The 23,628-nt window shown below is 30.6% G+C and overlaps 1 protein-coding gene across 1 annotated transcript; it reads left to right on the top strand.

Moving 5' to 3' along the window:
* The first annotated feature begins 6,112 nt into the window (after positions 1-6,112).
* LOC129902098 (adenine phosphoribosyltransferase 1-like) lies at positions 6,113-11,934 on the top strand. Its single transcript, XM_055977140.1, has 6 exons — positions 6,113-6,502; positions 6,602-6,712; positions 9,918-10,010; positions 10,821-10,970; positions 11,296-11,354; positions 11,656-11,934. Exons 1-6 carry the CDS (start codon positions 6,139-6,141, stop codon positions 11,707-11,709), a joined length of 831 nt encoding a protein of 276 aa, XP_055833115.1. The 5' UTR covers positions 6,113-6,138; the 3' UTR covers positions 11,710-11,934.
* Positions 11,935-23,628: the final 11,694 nt, after the last annotated feature.

A 23,628-nucleotide genomic window follows, 5' to 3' on the forward strand; every position in this document is an offset into this window, starting at 1 on the left:
AGAGCTCGTGCAAAGAAACAAGTATTTATTTTATTTTGTGTTTGATTTGAGGTATTAGATAATTGTGAATTTAATTATCTCACTATTTATACCTTAATGATGAAATAAGTTATCTCATATACATAGTGAAATAATTTATTTTGAAATAATTCAGGATAACTTAATTCCAACCAAACAACCTCTAATTTTTTTTTCTAAGTGCTCTTAAGTAAAAGAAGATCCAAGAGCTAGCATACCGACTAGTCGAAATTGATACTAACATCTATTTATATATATATATATATATATATATATATATATATTAATTATTAATTTTAATCATATATAAATAACGTAAGTTTTTATTAAAGAGGAATGATAAATGCTCATTGATTCATCTATTAAAGGGTAGATATATACAACATTCTAAGGACGTGTTCACGGAAATTTAATATTTTTTTTAATTATAATATGTATACAAAATATTATTTGTATAACTTAAAATTATTTTATAAATTTTAAATCACTATTTCAATCCTCTCTTAGGTGAAACAAAAAATTGTACTACTAGTTGATCACAACTTCACCGCCCTAATAGTTGGGTAGTTGACCAGTAGCCGTACGTGTACTGTTCAACAGTTGAATTTTCCAGAAGAGGATCGAAATTTCACTCTATATTTTAAGGTACCAAGAAGGCAACGTGGAAACATCCAAAATTCCACACCAATATATTACTAGTAACAGAAACTTCTAGAGTGCCGCTTATCACTAATTGGTAATTGGTAAGTAAGCTAATCGTTTTATATAGCCAAATAGTACATTTTGTTTTCTCATATTCTAATTTTTCTAATAGCATTCCATTGATGGCGGAGTCAAAATATTTAATAATGGGGGTTTAAAATCTAAAAAAATATATATATGAATTAATTGAAGGGTGTTCGACATCTCATATATATGCATAAAAAATTATTTTAATTATGCATAAATAAAATAAATTTTCTCCCTTATTATAAGGTGGCTCCGTTCCTGTGTTCCACTAGGCATAGTGGCAAAACCATGTTAGTGTAAGAATGTTCGGTTGAACACTCTTAATTGAAAAATTATCTATATTGTATATAGTGTTGGGTTTAATTGATAGGTTGAATGAGAAATATGAGAAAAATAAGTTGTTCCCTTTTGTTTTATGAAATAAGCATTTGTCCATATAGGTGGTGAAAAGAAAAGGTCTTCTACTTAAAAGTAGAAGCACTCATTCATGTTGCTAAAGGGTCAAGAAAAGGGTCTCCCCTTGCATCGTCGGCGTCATCACTTGGCTTTGGTCAAATAATTTGATTGATAATCTTTTTGGACCAAATTTTCTTTAATTGTAATTAATTATTATTTACTCAATTAATTAATTGAAAATCCTGAACCGTGACCCAACCCGTTTCTTTCTTTTTCGGATTAATTTAAAATATTTTCTTCCGAAAGGTTGCAACTTTATCTGAAAAGTTGCAAACCTTTTCCCAACAGGCAGAATTTTCCGAAAGGTTGCAACCTTTTCTGAAAAGTTGCAAACATGCTATATATTTCTGTTGATCCTCAGAATTGTTCCTTACAAAAAATTTCTGACAATCATCTTCTTCTTCTTCTTTTCTGCACTTCTGGAAAAAAAACGTGTGATATACTGCCTTCGAGTGGTTCGCAGTCACCTTAATTTGCTGTACTGCTATTTTTGGTGAGTAAATCGTTCTATCATGGAAGGAAAGATTCCAAAAACCTTGGGTATGCTGAGGGGGATAATTTTCTTAAGGACACACTGTGCATTCAGTGACCTCGATTTTTGTTCTTACATAATTTTTCAGATACTGTTCTTATTTTCAGTTTCTTTCCAATTTCTGTCTTTTATTTTCAGAAATTGTTGTTACTGTCTCAACGTTTTACAATACAGATTACTAACATATTGGTCAAGATTTTACTTTTTATATATGTATATTAATTCTCGAATAATATCCATAATGAATTTTGAATTGGTTATTAGTTGCACACGAAATCAAACATTAAACAGTCGACTCAAGCTTGGCTGGAGTTGGAACAAAGTTTTGGAAGAAATATATATTGTGCACAATAAAGAAAGTACAAGAAGAATTAAAACTCATTTTTTTCTTTTTGATATTTTCTAAATATAGACTAGTAAGATCATAATTAAAGTCAACATATTGCATCATACAAGATCAGGGTCGGCTGAAGACTAAAGTCATTGCTTACTCAATATACATGTACCTTACCACAAAATAATCAATAATTGATAAAACTAATAATCAAGAATAAATTTCATGAATAATCAAATATTATTTTACTGAATCTGAGTTGAAGAAATTATTCTTGAAATCAATAATTATACAGATAGAGTACTTGAAATCAATAATTTATTTTCAAATCATATAGCAATATTCAAATTTGTCTCTTAAATAAAAAGTCAAGATGCTAAAAAGATATAAAAAAGGATGGGAAAAATGAAGAAACATATAGTCTACAATTCTAGAATATTAATTATAGGAAACTTACGCGAATAAACAAATATATTCTGGTTAATTAGTTAATATAAATATAGTTCAGTTAATTTACAATTTGTCATAAATGTTTAGCGTTAATTACGGTTCGAGTTTGTATAATATAATTCAAAATTTGTATAACTATTGTATAATGTAATTTTATATAATATAATTTGTATAACCGTTTAAAATTCAGATGTTTGTGTAAATTCGTTATTTCGAGTTTATACAAAAATAGTTCAATTATCCATGAGTTTTATAAACCCGCGAATTATACAAAAGAGACAGCTTAAACTATAGCTATGAAGTCTAATTGAGTTTATTATCATGGTTATTTGCTAAATTTCCTCCTTTAATAATATTCACCTAAGGGGTCTTTTTATAGTTGCGACACGTGGCATAATTCAACGAGAAACTCGTTCATTTTCGAGAATTAATATATTAGTTGAATCTGATCCTGAAATCAAAAGATGCATTCCATGAAACACGTTTATTCCATTTTTAATGAAAATTGGTGATATTGCACGAGTTTATAAAAGAAGAAATTATTTTCGAAAACAGTATTCATTGAACTTTAAAATATATCTTACAGTTCATTAGAGAGAATACAAAGAGGGTATAATGGCGCTTGATAGACACTATTTTTTTTTTTACGTATTGGGACATGATTAAATTTGAATTTGCACAATGCAAGATTTATTTTTGAGGCGATGTTTCAACATAATTTATTTCATTCTCAAGTACTCAAGCTCGAGACTTCTAATTAAGGGCAGAGAGATTTCAACCACCCACCACAACTCATGTTGGTCAGAGGATCTCAATAACTCCACCACGATTTGAAGTTGACGCCAAGTCTGAGGAGAAAAAAAGAAGCAGCATAGATGGTCTGAAATTTACCAAATCTGATAAAATTTAAAATAATTTTTAAAAATTAAATATATTGTAAGAGCATATTTTTGGTTTAACTTATCTAAAATAACTTATAAGCCGAAAGCAACTTATAATTTGTTTTAGATAAGTTAAGACAAACAAGTTCAAATATTTTTTGGGGCTTATTTTAAACGCAAAATAACTTTAAATTAATCAATCATACATTCAAAAAAGCGGAAAGTAGATGTTAAAAAATCTATACACAATATTGGGTCTGCTCTTCTCAAATTTGTCAAATAAATAATGGCCCAGATCTATCTTAGGAAAAGCCCTTTAGGCCTGTCCAACCCATGCCAAATTTTACGTCAAATGTTATATTTAATGTAAAATTTGATGCAAAGTTACTTCAATTACTATCAAATTTTGCACCAAATTTGGTGTGTGAATAGTGCAGCTCCAAATTTGATGCTACACTATTCATCACACTAATTATCCTTTATTATTTTTTTATTATACAATACTTTTAATTAAATGTTATATAAATTGATATGTTTTAATTAAAACATTTTATTAGTTTTACGTAATATTTTTATAATATTAATTTTAGATTAAAAATTTAATTTATTATATATTATTTTCCTTTATTTGATTTTTTTTGAAATTAAATTTATGTTAATTCTACTATAAATTTGAATTGGATATAAGTACAAAATCTTGACAAAAATCAAATATGCAAAAATATAAATTGGTGGATAAATAATACAATGTACTTTCGAATTATCGAAAATAATAAACATTCAACAAACTAGCAATTGACATACATCAAAATTGAAATATAAAGTACATAATAGTTTTAAAGAGTACAACAACACATAATAATTTACAAAAATTACAACGACAACTTAATTATATTTCGTTAATGATTTTACTTTTATTTGTTTTATCCATTATTATGTATAATATGTAATATTTGCTAGCAATTTATATTATTTATAAAATTATGATATAAAACAATTTTATTTTAAATGACTATAATTTGAAACAATATTAAAATTATATACAGTGAATGTTTTTTAGAAAGAATTTTGTTTTTGTGAAATAAGAAAATATAAATGAAATAATAAATAATAAATAAAATAATAATATAATAATGAAAAGAGAGAAAAAGATTTTTTTAAGTGTAAAATTTGGTGCAGTAGGTTGGAGTTGATTTACATCAAATTTGGTATTAGCACCAAATTTAGTGTAAAATTTGATGTTAGGGTTGGAGATGCTCTTAGAGCCCATTTTACAATTTTGTCAAGAATGAATTAAGTTGACCTTCCCAAGATCGTAACTGTAACTTTAGTGGGAAAATATTTTAAAAATTGATATTGATAAGTCATTATATATTTCAAGTCTTGTCATGGTGATAACTTTAGTAAAAAATGTTCAAAATTTGACCTTGTCAAATTCACAATTTTAGTCAAATATGAATGAAATAGGTCTAACAAGTTACAAAGCCACGGTATGTATAAAAAAACAAACTAAAGTTAGCCTTGGCAAGTTATACTAAAATTTAGGTAAAAATATCCGATGTTTAATCTTCACAAAAAATCTTAATTTAAATAAAAATATTTAAATTCTGACATAAATTTTCAACCTCAATCGCTTATTTATGAATTCTAAAACTATCAAGTTGTCCACCTAACACAACTCCTTTAGCTTTTCTATTAATATTTGACTTTTTTGTGTTGCTTTTAGCATTGAAGCTACTTAGATTATGTCATCTGAATTTAAGTCGCGAAACATGTTGTGTACAATAAATAGAATAGCAAAAAGAATGATAAAAAGTATTTTTGGGCACATGACAATTTTGGTAAAAAGAATTGTTCCTTTATAACCAATTACAAACACAAATCAACATAATCTTAGATTTTGATTATTTCCATCCAAATCTCTAATTTCAAGAGTTCTTATTTACATGTGAAAATCTGTAATTTTGATAGTTTACAATTTTAAAAAATCACTTCATAGAAAGTTTTTATTGTTATTTAGTTAAGACGTTCAATAATGCTCACAAAAAAGATAATAAATTGATAAAGATGTTATAATATAAAAGATGATGTCACCAGTTAAAAAAGCCTAAACAAATCAATCCATTTAACTTGTTTGGCCAATTTTTTTAAGGTTAAAAATGCTTATTTCTCTTTATAAAGTATTTATTTTAGAAAATTTAGTTGTTTGACCAAATTTTTTAGGGAAAATTAAGCCTAAGTTATTTTTCAAAAGTTGAAAATGAATAGTTTTTCTCCATATATATATATTTTTTAAAACATTGACAACAATATTTTTCAAATTAATTAACTAAACACAAATTGCAATTCTTTACAAGTACTTTTTCAACTTCTCACAAATATGTAGCACTTTTAAAAAGATTTCATTTCCGGAATACCGACAATATCAACTTAAGATGCTAATGTTGAAAGATTCAAGTAAATATAGTGATAGTATAAAATCTTTTACATTATCAATATAATTTAATTTGATAAAATAGGATGATATTTATTATATAATATAAAAATAGATGCAATATATTTTCTGAATAATCTGATTGTATAGATTTATTTTTTTGTTTTATTGTATTGCACCATCCGATCACAAAGTGACGAAACTACCCTTTATTTATCAGTTCCCAGTTCCCAGTTCCCACCAAACATACCGTAATTTAAACACTCTTTTGCAATAAAAAAGAAAGAAAAAACCCTACAACACTATGGAGTCACTGACCCAAAATATTGCTCTCAAATTCACCAGGGCCAATTTCGTCTCAGAAAAAGTTACAAACAGATATTATCACAGGGGCAATTTGGTCCAAATAAAATCACCAACCACCACCACCACCCTAACCACGCCTCCCACTAGAAATACTCGGCTTTTTTTACCTATCTCTGTGTCAAAAATAGCTGCCGGAGCCGGAACGGGAACCGGAGCAGGTGAAGAACCCGAGTTGAAAACGATCCGGATCCGAGATCCAGTAAGCTCAGCAGATATGGCGACTCATGATCCGATTCTTAAAGACAATCGTATCGCTGGAATTTCTTCTGCTATTCGAGTCATACCCGACTTTCCTAAACCCGGTACTGACTTCTTCTTCTTCTTCGAACGATTCTGATACTTGTAGCAGTAGAACTGTTTTTTTGGGGGGGGTTTGTGTTAACGAAGTGAGTATTTTGCAGGAATTATGTTTCAGGATATAACGACTTTGCTTCTTGATCCTAAGGCGTTTAAGGACACTATTGATTTGTTTGTTGAGAGATACAAGGACAAAAATATCAGGGTCGTTGCAGGTCATTTCTTTGTTTCCCCCCCCCCCCCCCCCTTAAATGTTCTGTGTTTTCTTTTAAAATTTATCTGTTAAGAAGTATGATATGGGAATTTTTTAAAATTTTGATTCTGTATTTGTAATGCTGAACTGTTCCTTTTTGAAGTTAGTACTTTAAAGTATAAAAAAATTCAAGCTTTAGAAGCTGAGATTTCACGATCTAGGAGTTATGCTATAAATACTACACCAGCTGATCTTTTAGGTTGCCAGGCTCTCTATCCATCAGCATTATGTGTAGTTTAAAAAGAAAACACGGTCGATTGGTAGAGTGTATAAGAATAATACTGAATATGGTGCATCAGTAATGGTGGGGATTAGTTATACATAGGCTGAAAAAGAGTACCAAACAAAGTATTAGTAGTACACTAAGCTAATGCATGTAATATTTTTTTTTAGGCCAAACCCATCGGTGCCTCCTAAAGTTGGCACCAACTTTCACTTAGACACCTAAACATGAGATGTTCATTTTAGACACCTTATGTAAGGGTCGAATGTGTCATTTTGATACTTTTTTGACAGCTGGCAACTGCGTGTTTTCCACCTATGTAAGGCGCGTGAAAAGCGTTTTTTCTTAAAAAATATTTTTTTTTGTTCTTCCTCTTCATTTGTTCTTCTTCTTCTTCGTTTTGTTTTGATTATTTAGCTCCATTTTTGTGTGCAAAACCAATCAACAATTTTAAAACTAAAATCATTCACCAATTCCTTAAGGATTGTGAATTCATGGGAAAACTTTTTCATCAGATTCACTTGGAGAAAAAGAAAGAGGAGTAACAGGGCTAGTAACTTCAGTTTTAATTTTGGGTTGAATTTCATGTTCATCGATTTCGAACTTTCTTGAAGAGAAGTTGAAGAGTTGAAGAAAATTGATTAGATCTTCTTTTCTTAGAACCCCAAATTAACGAACAAAATTGATTTCCTCTCACTAGATTTTCGAGTAGAATTTTTGTTACTTCAATTTCATCTTTAGAGGGATGTTAAAACTCTGTTATCAAAGGAAAAAGAGAATCTTTTTTATTGTACTAGTTTAGTTTTAGATGAGTTTTTATTGGGGGTAAGAAAAGAGTCTGTGGAATCGATGTTGACTGTCATTGACTTCTATGATTTCAATGCTTTGACTGCTGTGTTAGCTGTGAATTATTTTGATAGATTTATATCTGGAGTTTGTTTTGAGAAGGATAATCCATGGATGAGTCGGGTTGTGGCTGTTGCTTGTCTTTCCATTGCTGCCAAAGTTGAGGAGATTCAAGTGCCCCAAAACGCAGTGTTTGTTATGCTTGCTGTGTTTCATTATAGTTTGGAAGAGAGAAAATTGAGAGAGAAACAGAACAGGAGAAGAAGGCGGCGGGGTGGGGGAGGGGTTGCGGTTGGGGTGGGTGGGGTTGGAGAAGATGACGGCGGGGTGGGTGGGTTAATAGTTGTTAATTTTTATTTTTTAAAAAATTATTATTTGGATTTTAAAATGCCACGTGTCATCAAATTATTGGTCATAAGTCATTATTTGATAATTATTTTTGATATATATGTATATGCCACGTGTCTTTATTTAATTCGCTGTTTTTGACACGTCAGGCGAGTTCATTACACACACTTAATATATTTCGGTGATTGTCAAAAAAGTGTCAAAATGACACATTCGACCCTTACATAAGGTGTCTAAAATGAACATCTCCTAGTTTAGGTGTCTAAGTGAAAGTTGGTGCCAACTTTAGGGGGCAACCGATGGGTTTGGCCTTTTTTTTAATGCATCCTACCAAACGACCCCTAAAGTCTCTAATTTTGTTTTAAAATTTAGCCAAGAACTTCTAGAAAAGAAAAATGTTGCTTTCTAGAGTTTGATTTATGATACTTTAAGCATCTAACTCAACTGAATAGCCCTAGATAACTACAACCCTTTTGTAAGCACTTAGACAATGTGGGCAACTATATAACTCAACATGATACTACAAGCTGCAGATTTGTAAGCTTTTATTATTTTTAATAAAGGGGAAAAGGCTTCATTTTCTTGTGACCAACACTTCATCAAAATTATCACACCTAATTTTGTGAATTACAGAACTGCAAAGTCAAGTGTTTAGTTGAACACCTCATATAAGTACTCAAGACAAGCATGATGACTTGATATACAAAATAATGTGGCTGGAGAACTCCATTTTGGAGGTTTTGTTTGCTTTATGGGATTTGGGGACACTGTCTCCGCTAGTAACACTGACCAAGAGAAACCAACCTCTTCAACTCTCCAACATTTGACTTCAGTTGCAAATGAAAAATGCAAATGTAATTTGATGGATATGGGTGAACCTCAAGCATTTTACATGGTCAAGTTTAGATGCTCAAGTACTTATTCTCGAATTTTATAGATGAACATGTTAAACTGTGTAAAGTTTCTTCACGAAACAACATGCACCAAAGAATAGTAGACTTCAATTTGGAATAGGGATTGTGATGCATGACTGAGATATGCGCCATAAATTTAAAATGTGCAGACGCGTTGGAATTTTATTTCTAACACAGCAAAATTGGATCAAGCTAGACCATGTTGGTAAATATGGATGAGTTTATTTTTATGACATATTCTCACATTTCCACAGAGAATACTCTTCTCCTTCTGCCCACAAGGAGTTAAATAAAATAAAACAAAATAACATGTATTTCCAATTGTGGACCCATGCTTCCATCGGTGGAGAGATTATAGCATATTTGAGTTCCCAAGTATAGCTGGTAAAAAGTATCAGAGAAGGAAATATAAAGCTCAATTTTGTTAATTATCATTAGGTTTAAGAAATATGAAAGAAAACAACACTCACCTTCCCTCTTAGGTTTCGCTTTTTTGTTATGAATGAGATACCACTCCCAAGTTCTAGATCCCAAATTCATTGGAAGTTGAGAGGTTTTATATTGTGTATTAGTATCGTACACACGCAGCAGAATGTTGTTGCTTTTCTGTGTTTTATTTATTTATTTAAAAAAGATCCCCCACCCCTACCCCATCCCAAGAAAAGTGACTCATTAACACTCGTGAGTTCCTGGTAACCAAGGCTAGGGTTTTGCCATTTCCTGTTGACGCTCCTTTTTAGGATGTTTGACTCTAAATATTGCTCTCATAGATGATGTTAAGCCCAGCATTTGTTCTGGAAAATTAACTTTGAGCATGTGCTGATGGTGTACTTCAGGTATTGAAGCAAGAGGTTTTATCTTTGGTCCTCCCATTGCATTGGCTATTGGAGCAAAATTTGTCCCTATGAGGAAACCCAAGAAGTTACCTGGTAAGCTTTATCACTATTTTTCTGCTTTTCCATTTCATTGGGAGTTGTATTTTTCTTGCATGTGTTTGATTGTTGCTCGAGCATGTGGGAGCAGTGGAGGAAGAAAATGTAATCACATCTAGGAACATCGATACACGCTTATCTAGTATCAAAAGAAAAAAGAAAAAGAAACGGAGAACATTCGAGCAAGCTTAAAACAGGGTCTCATGCGATGTAGCTGAATTCCATGGAAAAAATTGAAACTTCATGGCTAAGATAAATATAAAGAGTAACAAGTGAATCCAGTATCCAGTTCAAAGTAAATCACTGTGCACTAGGTGCATTTTGTGCATGTTTATATACTCATTGTTAGTTTCCAACTGGGGAAATTCTTAGTTTACATCTTGCTTTTCCTGTCCAGTCCAGCGTTCGGTTTCTTAGGTAGTTCTATCATCATCGTCATGTTTTTAACTTAGTAATGTTAATTGTACTTGTGAGGAACAATAAGAGCACAAGATAAGCTTTGAACTGGGATGCAACTTAATAATGGTGAATACTCTGTCAGTTTCAAACTTTTAAGATCAGGCTGAGACTCTTGACTAGACTAATTGATTAGATCCATTTCCTGGTCAGTGAATAAAATCACTGGGTCTTATATGACTACTATGTGCTTGCTTGTATGAAGGTCAAAAGTGAGAACTGATCATTCCGTTGTTTATTGCCTCACCTCCATGATTCATGATGAAAATCAATGAGATAATTTGTGAATGTTAGTTCTTTTGGCATTGCACTGCACAAGGTTTCACTCTGCTGCTTTTCTGATTTTCTCAGGGGAGGTTATTTCAGAGGAGTATTCTTTGGAGTATGGAACAGACAAGATGGAGATGCATGTAGGTGCCGTGCAAGCCGGTGAACGTGCACTTGTGGTAGATGATCTTATTGCTACTGGAGGGACCCTAACTGCTGCGATGAGGCTTCTTGGTACTATACCTATATTCTGTTCTACTTATCTGAAAGATATCCTAGTTGGTTGAAAAGCCCATTTGCTGTTATCCAGTCTTCTATATTCTACTTAACCTGTCTTTCCTGACTTCAGACAAAAGATGAGTGAGATCATAAGCTATCAGTTAGATAACCACGGGAGAGAAACCTTTTATTTATTTTAGATTCTTGACCACGTCTTTTGATTCCAACTATTTGAAAACATGACTCAAATCTTTTGGAACTTTGTGGACAGGACCTTGTGTGAGTTGTAACATTGGAGTTTCAATTTCTTAAATTTGTTTATCTTGCTTGTTCTTCACAGAGCGTGTTGGAGTTGAGGTGGTCGAGTGTGCATGTGTCATTGAGTTGCCCGAATTGAAGGTATGCCAGCATTTCTATTGTTTGATGTAATCAGCTAATATTTCTTGGTTTTCACTCCATTGCTTGGTTTTCGGAGCACAATATTGTAAACAGTCTGATGGGCTTGTGAGTGTTTGTCCTCTATTAATCTTTGATCTCAGCTAAATCTTCTCTCCCAAATTATTTTCTTTCCTGTCTACTAAGAGGTGGTCGATATGGTTTTCTGCCCCAGCTTATGTTATTCCTGTTCCAATATGTTATACTATTGCCTTCTGATTCTCCCCCCATCGTTAAAAATCTTCTGTTTACGTTTGTTTTTCAGGGCCGGGACCGCTTAGGAGATAAGCCATTGTTTGTACTTGTGAACTCAACCTGATCTTCAATTAGGAAAGGATCTGGACAGAGCTTCATTAAGATTGAAATTGTATCGGAGTGACATTTTGTATTTGGTGAGGATATATCTCATTTTTATAAAAACCATTGCCAATTCTGGCGTTAGTGTGTGGATTGAAATAAGCGCTTCTTAGGTGCTTTCAGTTGAATTAGCTATTCTAACTGATATGTTCTCGATGAATTAAGACCAATATCTGTCGTTGTTATAGTTTTTGCTCCTCTTTTATTCTCTCTCTTTATCAAAATCAAACATTGTATTACTGTTCCGCGCTATCCATTTGCTGTGGCCCATATGTGTAGATATTGTGTCTGGCCGGTGGATCACCTGGTGCATTGTAGTGGGAACAATATGTCCAGATAAATGATATTTGGCCATTAGCATTACTACTTGTAGCGTGCTAAAAATCTGCATCGAAAAACAGCTAAGCCCTTGTCCTGGTGGCGGTGATTAACCTTTTTTTTATTGTACATCGAGGAGTGATAATGGTAATGGGGAAGGGGATTACAAGATGGAGATATTATCGCAATAAACATTGATCTTCCACATTCGGGCGCTGAGTCTTTTCGTTTCAGTGTGTTCAGTTATACTGAATGCTAATCGGTCTATGGCTCTTTGGCTAGGTTGGAGATTTCGTCTTCAATATTCTGCCCATACTTGTTTCTCTAATCAGTTCATATGCAATCTTTCTTCGGAAGCTTGTTAGCCTAGTAATTTGTTAATCTTTTTCTTTTTACTTAGTCTTATCAGTTCACCCTCTGTCATGGGTGTCACTGTCATATACTACTTATGCATAGTTATCAACTCATCTGAATGCCATGACTGACACGAAAGAGAGATTGCACAATTTGTATCAGAATTTTTCTGTTGTACTCTTCCAAAAGAAAAAGAAAACATGCATCCAAGTTGGAACCTTTTAATGTAGGAATTTTTCATCATGCTATTAAGCTACATTCAATTTTCGAACGTCAAACAAGTCTTCTCCTCCTTCAAAAGCATGGCTAAGCAGAGATTTCATGACACTGATTGCTATGCCGGGTACCAACATATGGAATGCATTTTTCGCTCTCAATATTTATACAATCAATGGAAGACACCCAAGACTATAGCATGTCATGAAAGTACACTGGACAGAATTGTGTTATAGACTCCTGTAGTTTTCTTTTATAATTTGGATAAAATGGATGAGGTACAAACAAAATGGATGATGTATCATGAGTGAAATGAAACGAATAAATTATTAAAGTTCAGATATATATGCCAAGCCAGACTTAAAGATAAGAATATTTCAATTCTGCTTGCCTAAGTCATATGCCAAACTTCATAACGATGCAGATTTTTCAATTTCAATCGTCTAAATCTATAGCTGATTCTAAACTGGCTAAAGTTACAAACAGATTATAAACTCGACTATGAATTAAATAGTGGTCCTCAAATTGGCCATCTGTGCAATTCTTCCTCTTTTTATTCCTATATGGGCCACTATCGTTTTATGACGCAAGTCCAGAAAAATAAGATGGGCCATGAAGAAGGGAAAAGATGAGTCCAAAACCTCTTCTTTTTTTTTTTTTGGGGGGGGGGGGGGGGGGGGGGGTGCGGGGGGGGGGTTGGCGAGGGGGAGGGGGGGCTTGCCAATATTTAGCTATATTTATTTATTTATCAATATGACCCAAATAAACAAAATCATTATACTGATTATGTATACATATGTATATTATACTTAAGTATAATATATATATATATATATATATATATATATATATATATATATATTTGTTGGCGATTTGTATACTCTATTTAAAAATAAAAAAACTATTTTGGAAACTAAATCCCCAAAGATATTGAATTGTATTTTTTTTTTCTTACGTCGTATCATTCTCTTCTGTTTTCTCGACAGCAGTATCATTACCATTAGGATTAAAAAACCTCAATAGTATAATATATATGTAGCTGCTCGAACTAATTCAAAGGAAACCTTTAATAGCTTATTATGGTGGCTTCTCTTCATCATAAATGGTTTTTTAGGTTTCTAAAATTGATAACTTCCTCATATACTATGTTGCAAGTAGGTTGATGACTTAAATGGGTTTATCCGCTATTTTTTTTTTCTCGCTCGCCAATATTCAAACATGTTTTGTACGTCTTGATTTCTTTATAATGACATCATTTATCCTTTCTACCTTCAATTGAGATTAAACAAGTGATTAGCTTATTACATCAATTTTGGCTAAAGGCGTTGAAAATATTGAATTTGTATGACCTAACTTCTGATATTTGAAGTTTGAACAAGCTACATTGCTTAGGGGTAGGGCTGTACAGGGCAAATCGATAAACCACACAAAATTGATAGTGATTTGGTTTGACTTGGTTTGGTGTTTGGAAAAAAAATCCGACCATTATAGGGTTGGTTTGGTTTTAACTAAAAAAAGTCAAACCGAACCCAAATCGACCCGATTATAGATATACTACTTTTAAATTATGTTATACATAAAAATATTTATTAAAATATAATTTAAAAATATTTTTTAAATTTTTTTCATAATTTTTGTTTTCTTTCTTACATTTAGATTTGGACTTGAGAAGCCCATCTAAATAATATTAAAAAAAGCTCATCTTATAAAGTTAAAATTTTAGTGTTTTGCCTCCATCTTATATGTTGATATTTTGTACTAGAACTTTTTTTAAGAAGCACTATTCTGTGCTTTTTATTAGATACTATGAAAAACCTGAGAAACCCGAAAAAACTCGAAAAACCCGAGAAAAATTGATATCGAAAAATCCGACTTTTATTGGTTTGGTTTGGTTTATAGATTTAATAACCCGACACAAATGATTTAGTTTGATTTGTAAAAAATTCGAACCAATCCGATCCATGTACACTTCTACTTAGATCTTTTTTTTTCTTTGTATCTGTTTATGACCATTTACATCTTTAGCTTTCCTTCTCACAACAGAAAACAAAACCCTAACTATTGTAACGACAAATCCTTTGACAAAAGTTTTTTTTTTTTTTTGAAAAAAAAAAAAGCCTTTGACATAGAAAAAGTACACCACAATAATTTTAAAAAATTATAAACTCATTGTTTTTTTATTTTTTAAAAGACCTTTGACAAAGAAAAAGTAAACCACAATAATTATAGAATAAATTGTGTCGACATAGCTAGTCTATTTGTTTAGTTATTTAATTTACTGAATAAGAATCAACACTGTGCCCTAATTAAAGAAACCTTTAATTTCATTGTCAAAATGTGCATAAGCTAGCCAAAGCATTGGACAGACACATATTAATTAAAGCTTTATAGCACATTAGTCAACTTAAAAGGACTTGTAAATTGTAATTCGAGACTAATTAGTCTGACTAATATAATAGGTCGGTTTAATTAAGATGTTGCTCCTAATTATGTAATTATATTGTCATGATTTGGTCAATAAGGTATTAAAATGAGATTTTTTAATTTTCTTTCGTAATTAAATCTTACTTTGATCATCGTCTCCGTTGTATGTACGAGATAATTTTGACTTTAGTGATGCTAATTAAAGACATAAAAACAATTTCAACATATAACACCTTTAAAATTAGGCTGTGTTTCTAGAAGAACAAAAAAAAGTTGATATTTTGATGACTTAATCTTGTGCATTAATAAAAGTGAGAATGGGGATATCAATTAACTATTTATATTTGTTTGAATTTTCTAAAGTCTCTTCAATATTGTTTAATCACTAGTTTATATTTGAGTTTTTTTTTCTAGAGGACATAAAGTTGAGGACAACATTTTAATGTCTCAGATAGACCATACTTATGTGCGATGTATTGCTTCCATAATTCTTATCAAGATTAAAACATTTTTTTCAAAATAAATTTCCATTAAAAGACAAACTTTATGTTAGTTTGATTAAAAAAAAGATAATGTTAGTTTAATATTTTGTTTCTCCCAACTTCCCCTGGGCGGCAGCCATGACAGTTGAAAGACCCCCCACCGCCACTCCAATAAAAAAGACAAGGAAAAAAGAAAAGGGGAAACCAACTAGGCGGAAAAAAAATGAAAAAAGAAAAAATTGATCCAAAACCATGTGGTTGTTTGGCTCACTGACTAAATTATTTCGAGATTATAATTTTGAGATTATATTGCTTAAACTATTTTATCTCACCTATTCCACCTAAGAGATAAGAAAAAAAAAACTCTCACATTTTAGTGGGACTGGATGCGATATTTCAAAATTAGGTTTGAGATGAATAATATTGTGTTAAATTAAGTACATCATATTAGGTAGTGGATTATTTTATTAATTATGGTAGAGAAGAAATATTCATCCATGGTAAAAATTCGAAAAATGGATTAGTTTTGATCAATAAATGCCACTTATGAAGTCATAGAATGGGGGTTATCCCGGTATAAATTAAAATTTGGGATTAAATTAGTTGAGTATTTGATTGTGGTTGGTATTAGCTAAAAAAATTTTAAAAAAACATCAAAATCATGTTAAAAGGCTTAAAAAGTCAAATAATCGTACTTATAATATCAAAATTGAAATAATCTTATTTTGAATGAAACGATCCTAGAGTTTTGCTTCATTTCACTTTCATGAGTAGATGATCAAAACTTTGCATGCACTTAACACTCACTATTTTACCATAATTTCATTGGTGTTTTTAATCATCATGTTATAACCATTTATTTTTCAATATACGTAAATTAAAAAAAAAACTTAATTAAACCGAAAATAAAGGGAAAAAAGGGTTCACAAACTTCTCTACTAATATAACGAGAATAAAAATTTCTTATGCGCGTAATGTATAAAGTCAAAAATTTAAACTATCCTAATCCATCATTAAAAATTATTTTGTGCCCTTATTTTGTCTTCTAGTTAATTATAAGCATCTATAAAAGTACGTATGTAGTACTAATATTGGAACTGTACTTCTAATTAACTCAATTTTATAACTAATAGAATTCTTGGGAGTTAAAAGGTATTTTATTAGGGTATAGTATAATTATGTAAATTATTAATTAGAAACTATGATATAGAAGCTTTGACCTCTGAGTTCAATAAGTCAGCCAGCAGAAATTACAAATTAAAATTTATACCATCCATGACCGACGTGGAATTTTAAAAATTGTTTCCATGCCACTACCAACCTTTATTGTTTTATATTATCTATCTAATTAATCATAGAACACTAATATTCCATAATTTCTATATATGGGTCTTCTAGTCAATTATGAAGGAGAAGTAATTATTTATTACAATAATCCTATCTTTACATTTTAAATAAGGCGATTAAGAATTTTTCTATTGTATTAAATGCTCCTAAGGACCACAAATGTCTCTCTTTATAATTATTAATTTACTAAATTAGAGAAGGCATAAAGAATGCCACCAAAAAATAAACATAAAAAAGATTTTTTTCTGAATATTTTTACCGCACCATAAGACACATATATGAAAAAGTTCTATTCATATTATTATTATATATATATATATATATATATATATATATATATACACACTCGAAGCGTATTTTATTCTAAAGAAATACAATATTAAACATATACTTAATTAATACTCCTAGATAGTAATTTATACTCTCTTCATCTCATATTAGTTGTCTACTTTTCTTTACACATACCTTAAGAAATCATAAATAAGGCCAATTTTACAAATTTACCCTTTTGGAAACTATTTTAGAATTTTACAAACTTATTTACACTTTCCAAAATAGTTAATGGTAAGAAACACACCTTAAATATCTCAAAATTATGAGTTTCATACATGAACTATAAGGTGTGTACGTGAGTTTCTTATCTGAACTATTACCAAATGTTTATTGAAATAAACATAAACTATCAGTTGTTCACTTTTTCTACCCATACAGTGATGATATTTCAGGTAAAAAAAAGTGAAATTCTAGTGTGTTTTTGATAAACATTTAATTTGGTGATATTTCAGGTAAGAAAGTGAAAAACTGATAGTTCTAGTATTTCAATAAATATTTGGTGATAGTTTAGTAGGAAACTTAAAAAATTGAAATGTTTTAGATGTGTTTTTGACCTTTCACTTTTTCAAAAAAATAATTAATAATAAAGATAAAATAGAATAATATAATTAATTTTATTTTGATTTTGTAAATTGACGGACGAAGTATTCGACATATAGTCAAACTCTGTATGTATACGGCCTCTTACTTGATAAGAGAAGCCAGTTAAAGATTAGAAATGTCCTTATCAAATTAATCATTGATGATCATTAGTCGTATCATTTAATTTGTTAAAAAGATAAAACCTCAATTAATAACTTAATAAGTGCAAGAAGCATGGCGCTTTTTTATTTTTTATTTTTATTTTGTCTTTTGCGTCCCACATGAACTCTATATTAAGTTCCTTGATTTATTTTTTTTCTTTCTATAGAGTAATTTTTTGGTTGTTGAATGAATTCTTTAAGAAAGTTCTGTCGATACTTTTTTTATGAGATTGTTGGCAGACTAAAATTTCAAAGTATCTGTTTTTTTTTTATTTCAGTTAATAATGATTTTTGACCAAATAATAATAATAATGTACACGTGTATTTTGTTAATTAGCAAGTGTCGCAAGTTGAACTTCCATTTTTTTGGTTATTATTAGTCATACGCATAATCATTGATATTTTGCTTGACCAAAAGGTAAAAATTCTTGTGGTGCTGAAGGTTATGGGATCAGTCAGTTATACGAAATTGTATGGACCTGATTCTGATGATAGGGGAACTAGTTGACAAAGGGAACATGTTGAATACAATTTGGTGGTTTCTAAGGGGGGGAAATGTTATTTCGTGCTTACTTTGAACTTAATTTTGATGATTTAACAAATCTTGGAATTTTATGAGAGATGTGATACGCAGGAGAGACTGAGAATTCTGTTACATGAAAAAGAACAGCCGTAAAAAGTACTTTGCAATCACTGTCACTACTACTGTAGTGGTTGATGCACGTCTATTTGTAGAGCAGCAAATGTATCATTCTCTCAAGAAATATTCTCTCGAAGAATAGCATGAGACCTGATAGATTTGTCTTCGCTCTTAGTTATTTTTAGGTTTGTGCTTATCATCTATAGATCTATTCCTAAGTAATAAAGGAACTAGATCATTCTTGAGTTTTCTGAGTTATAGCTAGAGCTTGAGTTCTTGAATTCTAGATTGACTAGTGCTAGTTGGTTTAGTGGACAATAGAGTTATTGCTTCAATTTGAGTAACAAAGTTGTTACAGTAAGGAGGAAGGGATTAAGAGTTTAATTCCTAGATTACTAGGTCGATAATCCGAATATTTTCTCCTTGATGATAATGGAGTTGGGTTGATATCATGTGTGACATGTCATGGTTTGCTCCTTCTTGAGCAAGGGAGTTTCCACATAAACACTTTGTGTTCTTTACTTTAAGTCTTTTACTTTCCGTACTGTTCTTGCTAAGCAAGGGACCTGGTCCATTGACTTGTGATGGACGCATACAAGCAATCAATTCTGAATCAATATTTTGATATATAGTTCCTTTAATTTGTTAATCGTGGCGTAGTACGAAGGAAAATGTGTTTTTTTTTAATAAAAAAATATTATATGGAAACTTTTTCTCTAAGAACATCATTATGTTTGGATTGTTATACTTTTCAATATTTAGTTGGGTATAAGATCACAAATATATTTTATATGTAATAGAAGAATATAAGATAGGACACGAAAATAACGTTTCTGTGATATTTTTGTGTAGTAGAGGCTGACCATGTCTTAAGGACTAGGTGTACTGAAAAAAGTAATGAAGAAAAGTTGGGATGTTTATAATCCAATCAATAATTTAAGAAAAAAAAGTTTTAAAATGATTGAGAGAGGTTGTGTGAGAACAGACTAATTAATCAAAATTTGGTATTGGAAAAATGTGAAAATTATATCAGCCGTTAGGATACTGACTGAGTTGGTGCAACAGATAGTATCTCGTATGGGAGTTTAGAAATTGATTCCCCTGTCAACACTTTCTCAGTCGAGCTCGTTATTCTGAACTTGTCTTAGTGCAGTTATTGTCACATGAGCTGATTTACCCCGATACACAACCGAAAACTAGAACATGTGAGAATTATTTAATCGTTAAACACGAAATTATCTTAAGTAATGGGTGATCACGTAATCTTAAAATACTAGAAAACCCTTTCTGAAACTTGCACATTACAAAAAAAATCTTACGCACTCATCTAGTTGTCGAAGATGTGAACTGACAACTTTGATAATCAACGAAATCATATTTAGAATTTAAAAGAAGTTATCTTTCAATTTATTTTTTTATTTCCATAGTTATTCAATCGGTGATTGCTCTAAGGGAATTAACAGCGGATACCAGATATTGAATGAATTGGTGGATGCATATACAATGATTCGAAAACTAGGAGAAAAGAATGTATCAATTTGTTTTAGAGAAAACGAGTGAACATGATTCTTTATTATTTGAATAGAAGAAAATTATTTTTAAAAAAATAAATTCATAAAGTAATACCCCTGTTTCAAAAAGAATGACCTATTTTGTTTTTTAGTCTATATCAAAAATAATGATATTTTTTCTTTTTTGGCAACACTTTAATTTTTACTTTCTATGACATGTTTAAGACCGCAAGATTAAATATCATTTTGGTACATTTGACATAACTTTAATTTAGGATCACAAGATTTTAAAGTCTTTTTTATTTTCTTTTATTTCGTGTCAAGGTAAACTAGGTCATTCTTTTTAAAACGGAATGAGTATTATAAAACCAATTGACCTCCAAATTTCTGATAATTATCTTATGTATATCCACTTAATTGTTGAATTAGTAATGTATGGGAATTTGTATTTAATAAAGAGATCATATCAAGACATTTACAAGTTGGCTATGAAGGCTTCGATGTCTTTTAATAATTTCTTTCAACCACGTACCAAACATTTCTACTATTATATATGACTTGTTATTGTAGAAATTTTCATCGGGATTATGCAAAATCTTTAATCTCTTTTTTTTAAAGAAATTTTGCAATTGCTATTTTTTGGATGCGCAAAAAATAAATCTTGCTCTTATCTAATAGCCGCAAACCACACATTAGAGATAAATCAGATTAGACAAGTCTCATTCAACAATCTCGACTAAAAAGGTATGCATGAGATTTCAAACCTGAGACCTCCCTTTAAAAAATTACATGCTCAACCGACTCGGCCACATTCTCGTGTTTAATCCTAATTTTGAAATAGAAAAAAAAAACAGGCAGATATATAGACGTACGCCTATTGTCTTTTCTCCACTTGATAATGTGATATACAAGTATACAAAATTAATTTTTATAGAAAGGGTTTCATTATTTTCTGCAACTGAAATACATGTTCACTTCAATGGGAAACGTGGCTTATATTAAAGGACAACAAGACCTTAAAATTTTTAAACAAGGCAAAAAAAAGATTGCTTCAATAATGCGAACGTATGATATTAGTATAGTTTTATTTTAACATAATTAAAATTTCCATAGAGGTGATCAAATTTAGATAAAACAAAATAATAATTATCTTTTAAAATTTATATTGACATAGTTATTGCATCCCTGCGTTGCTCTAAGGGGATTAACAACAGGATACCGGATGAATTGGTGGATGCATGTACAATGGTCCAGAAACTAGGACGATAGATTGTGTCAAATTTTTAGAGAAAACCAGTGAACATAACCTTTACCATTTGAATGGAAGAAAATAATCCTCCAATTTATTTATTTTTAATGTATATCTCTTATTAAATGACAAAAGATTTACAAGTTGGCTATGAAGGGCTTCGATGGCTTTTAATAATTTCTCTCAACCACGTACCAAACATTTCTACTATTATATACTCCTAAAATCTGCTGTTGCAGAAATTCCTCTTCGGGATTATGCAACATTTAATTTTCTTTTACTTATAAGAGAATTTGTAATTGGCTTTTCTTCGGATGCGCATAAAATAAATCTCACTTTAGTGTAATAGTCTGTAAATAATATAGAAAAGATAAACTGTACTAAACTAGCCCATGCAACAAACTCAATAATTGAGTATGCATGCATGGGATTTTGAACTTGAAATCCTTCATTTAAAAGAATACATGCTCAACCAACTCGACCACATTATCTTTTCTCCATTCGATAATGTGATATCCCGTGATCATTTCAATGGGAAACGTGGCTCAATATTAAAGGACAACAAGAACTTAAAATTGATGAACAAGGCAATAAAAGAGATTGCTTTAATAATGTGGTAGTTCTCATCTTCTTTCACGTACAACGGTAGCTGTATAGTTTTATTTTTGAGGTAAGTGTAAAAAACACATCTAAACTATATTTTTTTTTTGAATTTCATACCTAAACTATTGGAAGTGTGAGTTCAATACTTAAACTATGAAAGAGAGAGTGCAGTGCACACACCACGATGAAAGTGGAATAAAAGATAGATGTGTGTTTCTCAAACTAATTAGTGATAGATTAGGTATGAAACTCACACTTCTAATAGTTTAGGTATGAAACTCAAAAAGAGGAATAGTTCAGATGTGTTTTGACACTTATCTTTTATTTTTACATAATTAAAGTATGATTGAATTCAAATTTCAATCATGATACTCCCTCTGTTTCTTTTTTACTTGTCAAATATATCATTATTTATTTATGCATTTTAGCAAATCGAAAAAAAAAACTCAAATTATTTTATTATTATTAAGCAATTGTATTATTAATAGTTGAATTTAAACTTATAGACACATAAAAGTGTGTTGATGGACTAGTTCAAATAATGACTTCTTAGTTACAAATAATCTGACTCCGTAAGGATTATTCCGAGTTAGTAGGTTTGATATGATTGTGTCATCCTTAATCAAATGGTTAATACTGATTTGAGCCATAGAAATAAAGTTATATATTTCAATACAATACAAATTTAAATTTATCGACACACAGTAAATACATATTAGATAGTTATATAAAAAAATAGGGGAAAATTTAGCTTTCAACTTGAACTCTTGGTAGAGGAATAAGGATGAAATATATATATATATATATATATATATATATATATATATATATATATATATTATTATTATTAGTGAAAAAATACGTCGTGCACGGCCGGCCATCTGCCCCCATGGAAAAAACGAATTTCCACGAGAACAATATCTTAATATTTAAGAGTTGTTTGAATCTCTTAACTCTCAAACAAAAAAGTAGATTTTATTCCTCAATTTTGTGGTTGCTTTTCCTTTTCATTTGTAATATAATATTTATGTCTGTTAGTTTGTTAATTATGTCTGTTTATTTATCCTTTTTCATCCTTTGAGATCGTGCAATGGCCGGCTGCCTTCAAACTACCTTGAAAAGTTATAAGCAAAATCCTTGCGGAAACTTCCTTGAAGCAGTACTGGCCGACGTCCTAGTCGGTTCACGTGAATCCAATAGTGTTTGTTCATAGAGAAAATAACACAAGTTTCACTATTTTATGGTCTAATTACGTGCCATTATTTTAGTTTTCGAAATTAATAATGTATTACATTTATTTCGCCAGACACATGTATCTGACACACTCAAGATACAATTTACTTTGCCAAATACATGTATCTGACGCACTTAAGATACATGTATCTCGGATACATCCGGATTAAATTAGGTGTAATTATATTTATTCTAAATAAATTTTATTAAAGTGTGATTCACATTGATCTAGGATACAATGACTATCTCGTTCGTCTCTCTCCTATTTCTCTTTCTCCCTATGTATTTGTATTTCATAATATATCTAGTACCAAAAGATACATATTAACTCTCTCCTCTCCTACTCCCCTCTATCCCTATGTATCTATATTTTAGAATGTATCTAGTATCTTTGATACATGATCTAACTTGAAATCTGATATGAAATT

Source organism: Solanum dulcamara, chromosome 9, assembly GCF_947179165.1.
Source record: "Solanum dulcamara chromosome 9, daSolDulc1.2, whole genome shotgun sequence".
NCBI classification, from domain to species: domain Eukaryota; kingdom Viridiplantae; phylum Streptophyta; class Magnoliopsida; order Solanales; family Solanaceae; genus Solanum; species Solanum dulcamara.

Excerpts from the sequence above, each read along its gene's own strand:
- LOC129902098 (XM_055977140.1), top strand. The coding sequence starts at position 6,139 with ATGGAGTCACTGACCCAAAATATTGCTCTCAAATTCACCAGGGCCAAT. Across the intron at positions 6,503-6,601 it reads ACCCGACTTTCCTAAACCCG|GAATTATGTTTCAGGATATA; the intron begins GTACTGACTTCT and ends AGTATTTTGCAG. Across the intron at positions 10,011-10,820 it reads GAAACCCAAGAAGTTACCTG|GGGAGGTTATTTCAGAGGAG; the intron begins GTAAGCTTTATC and ends TGATTTTCTCAG.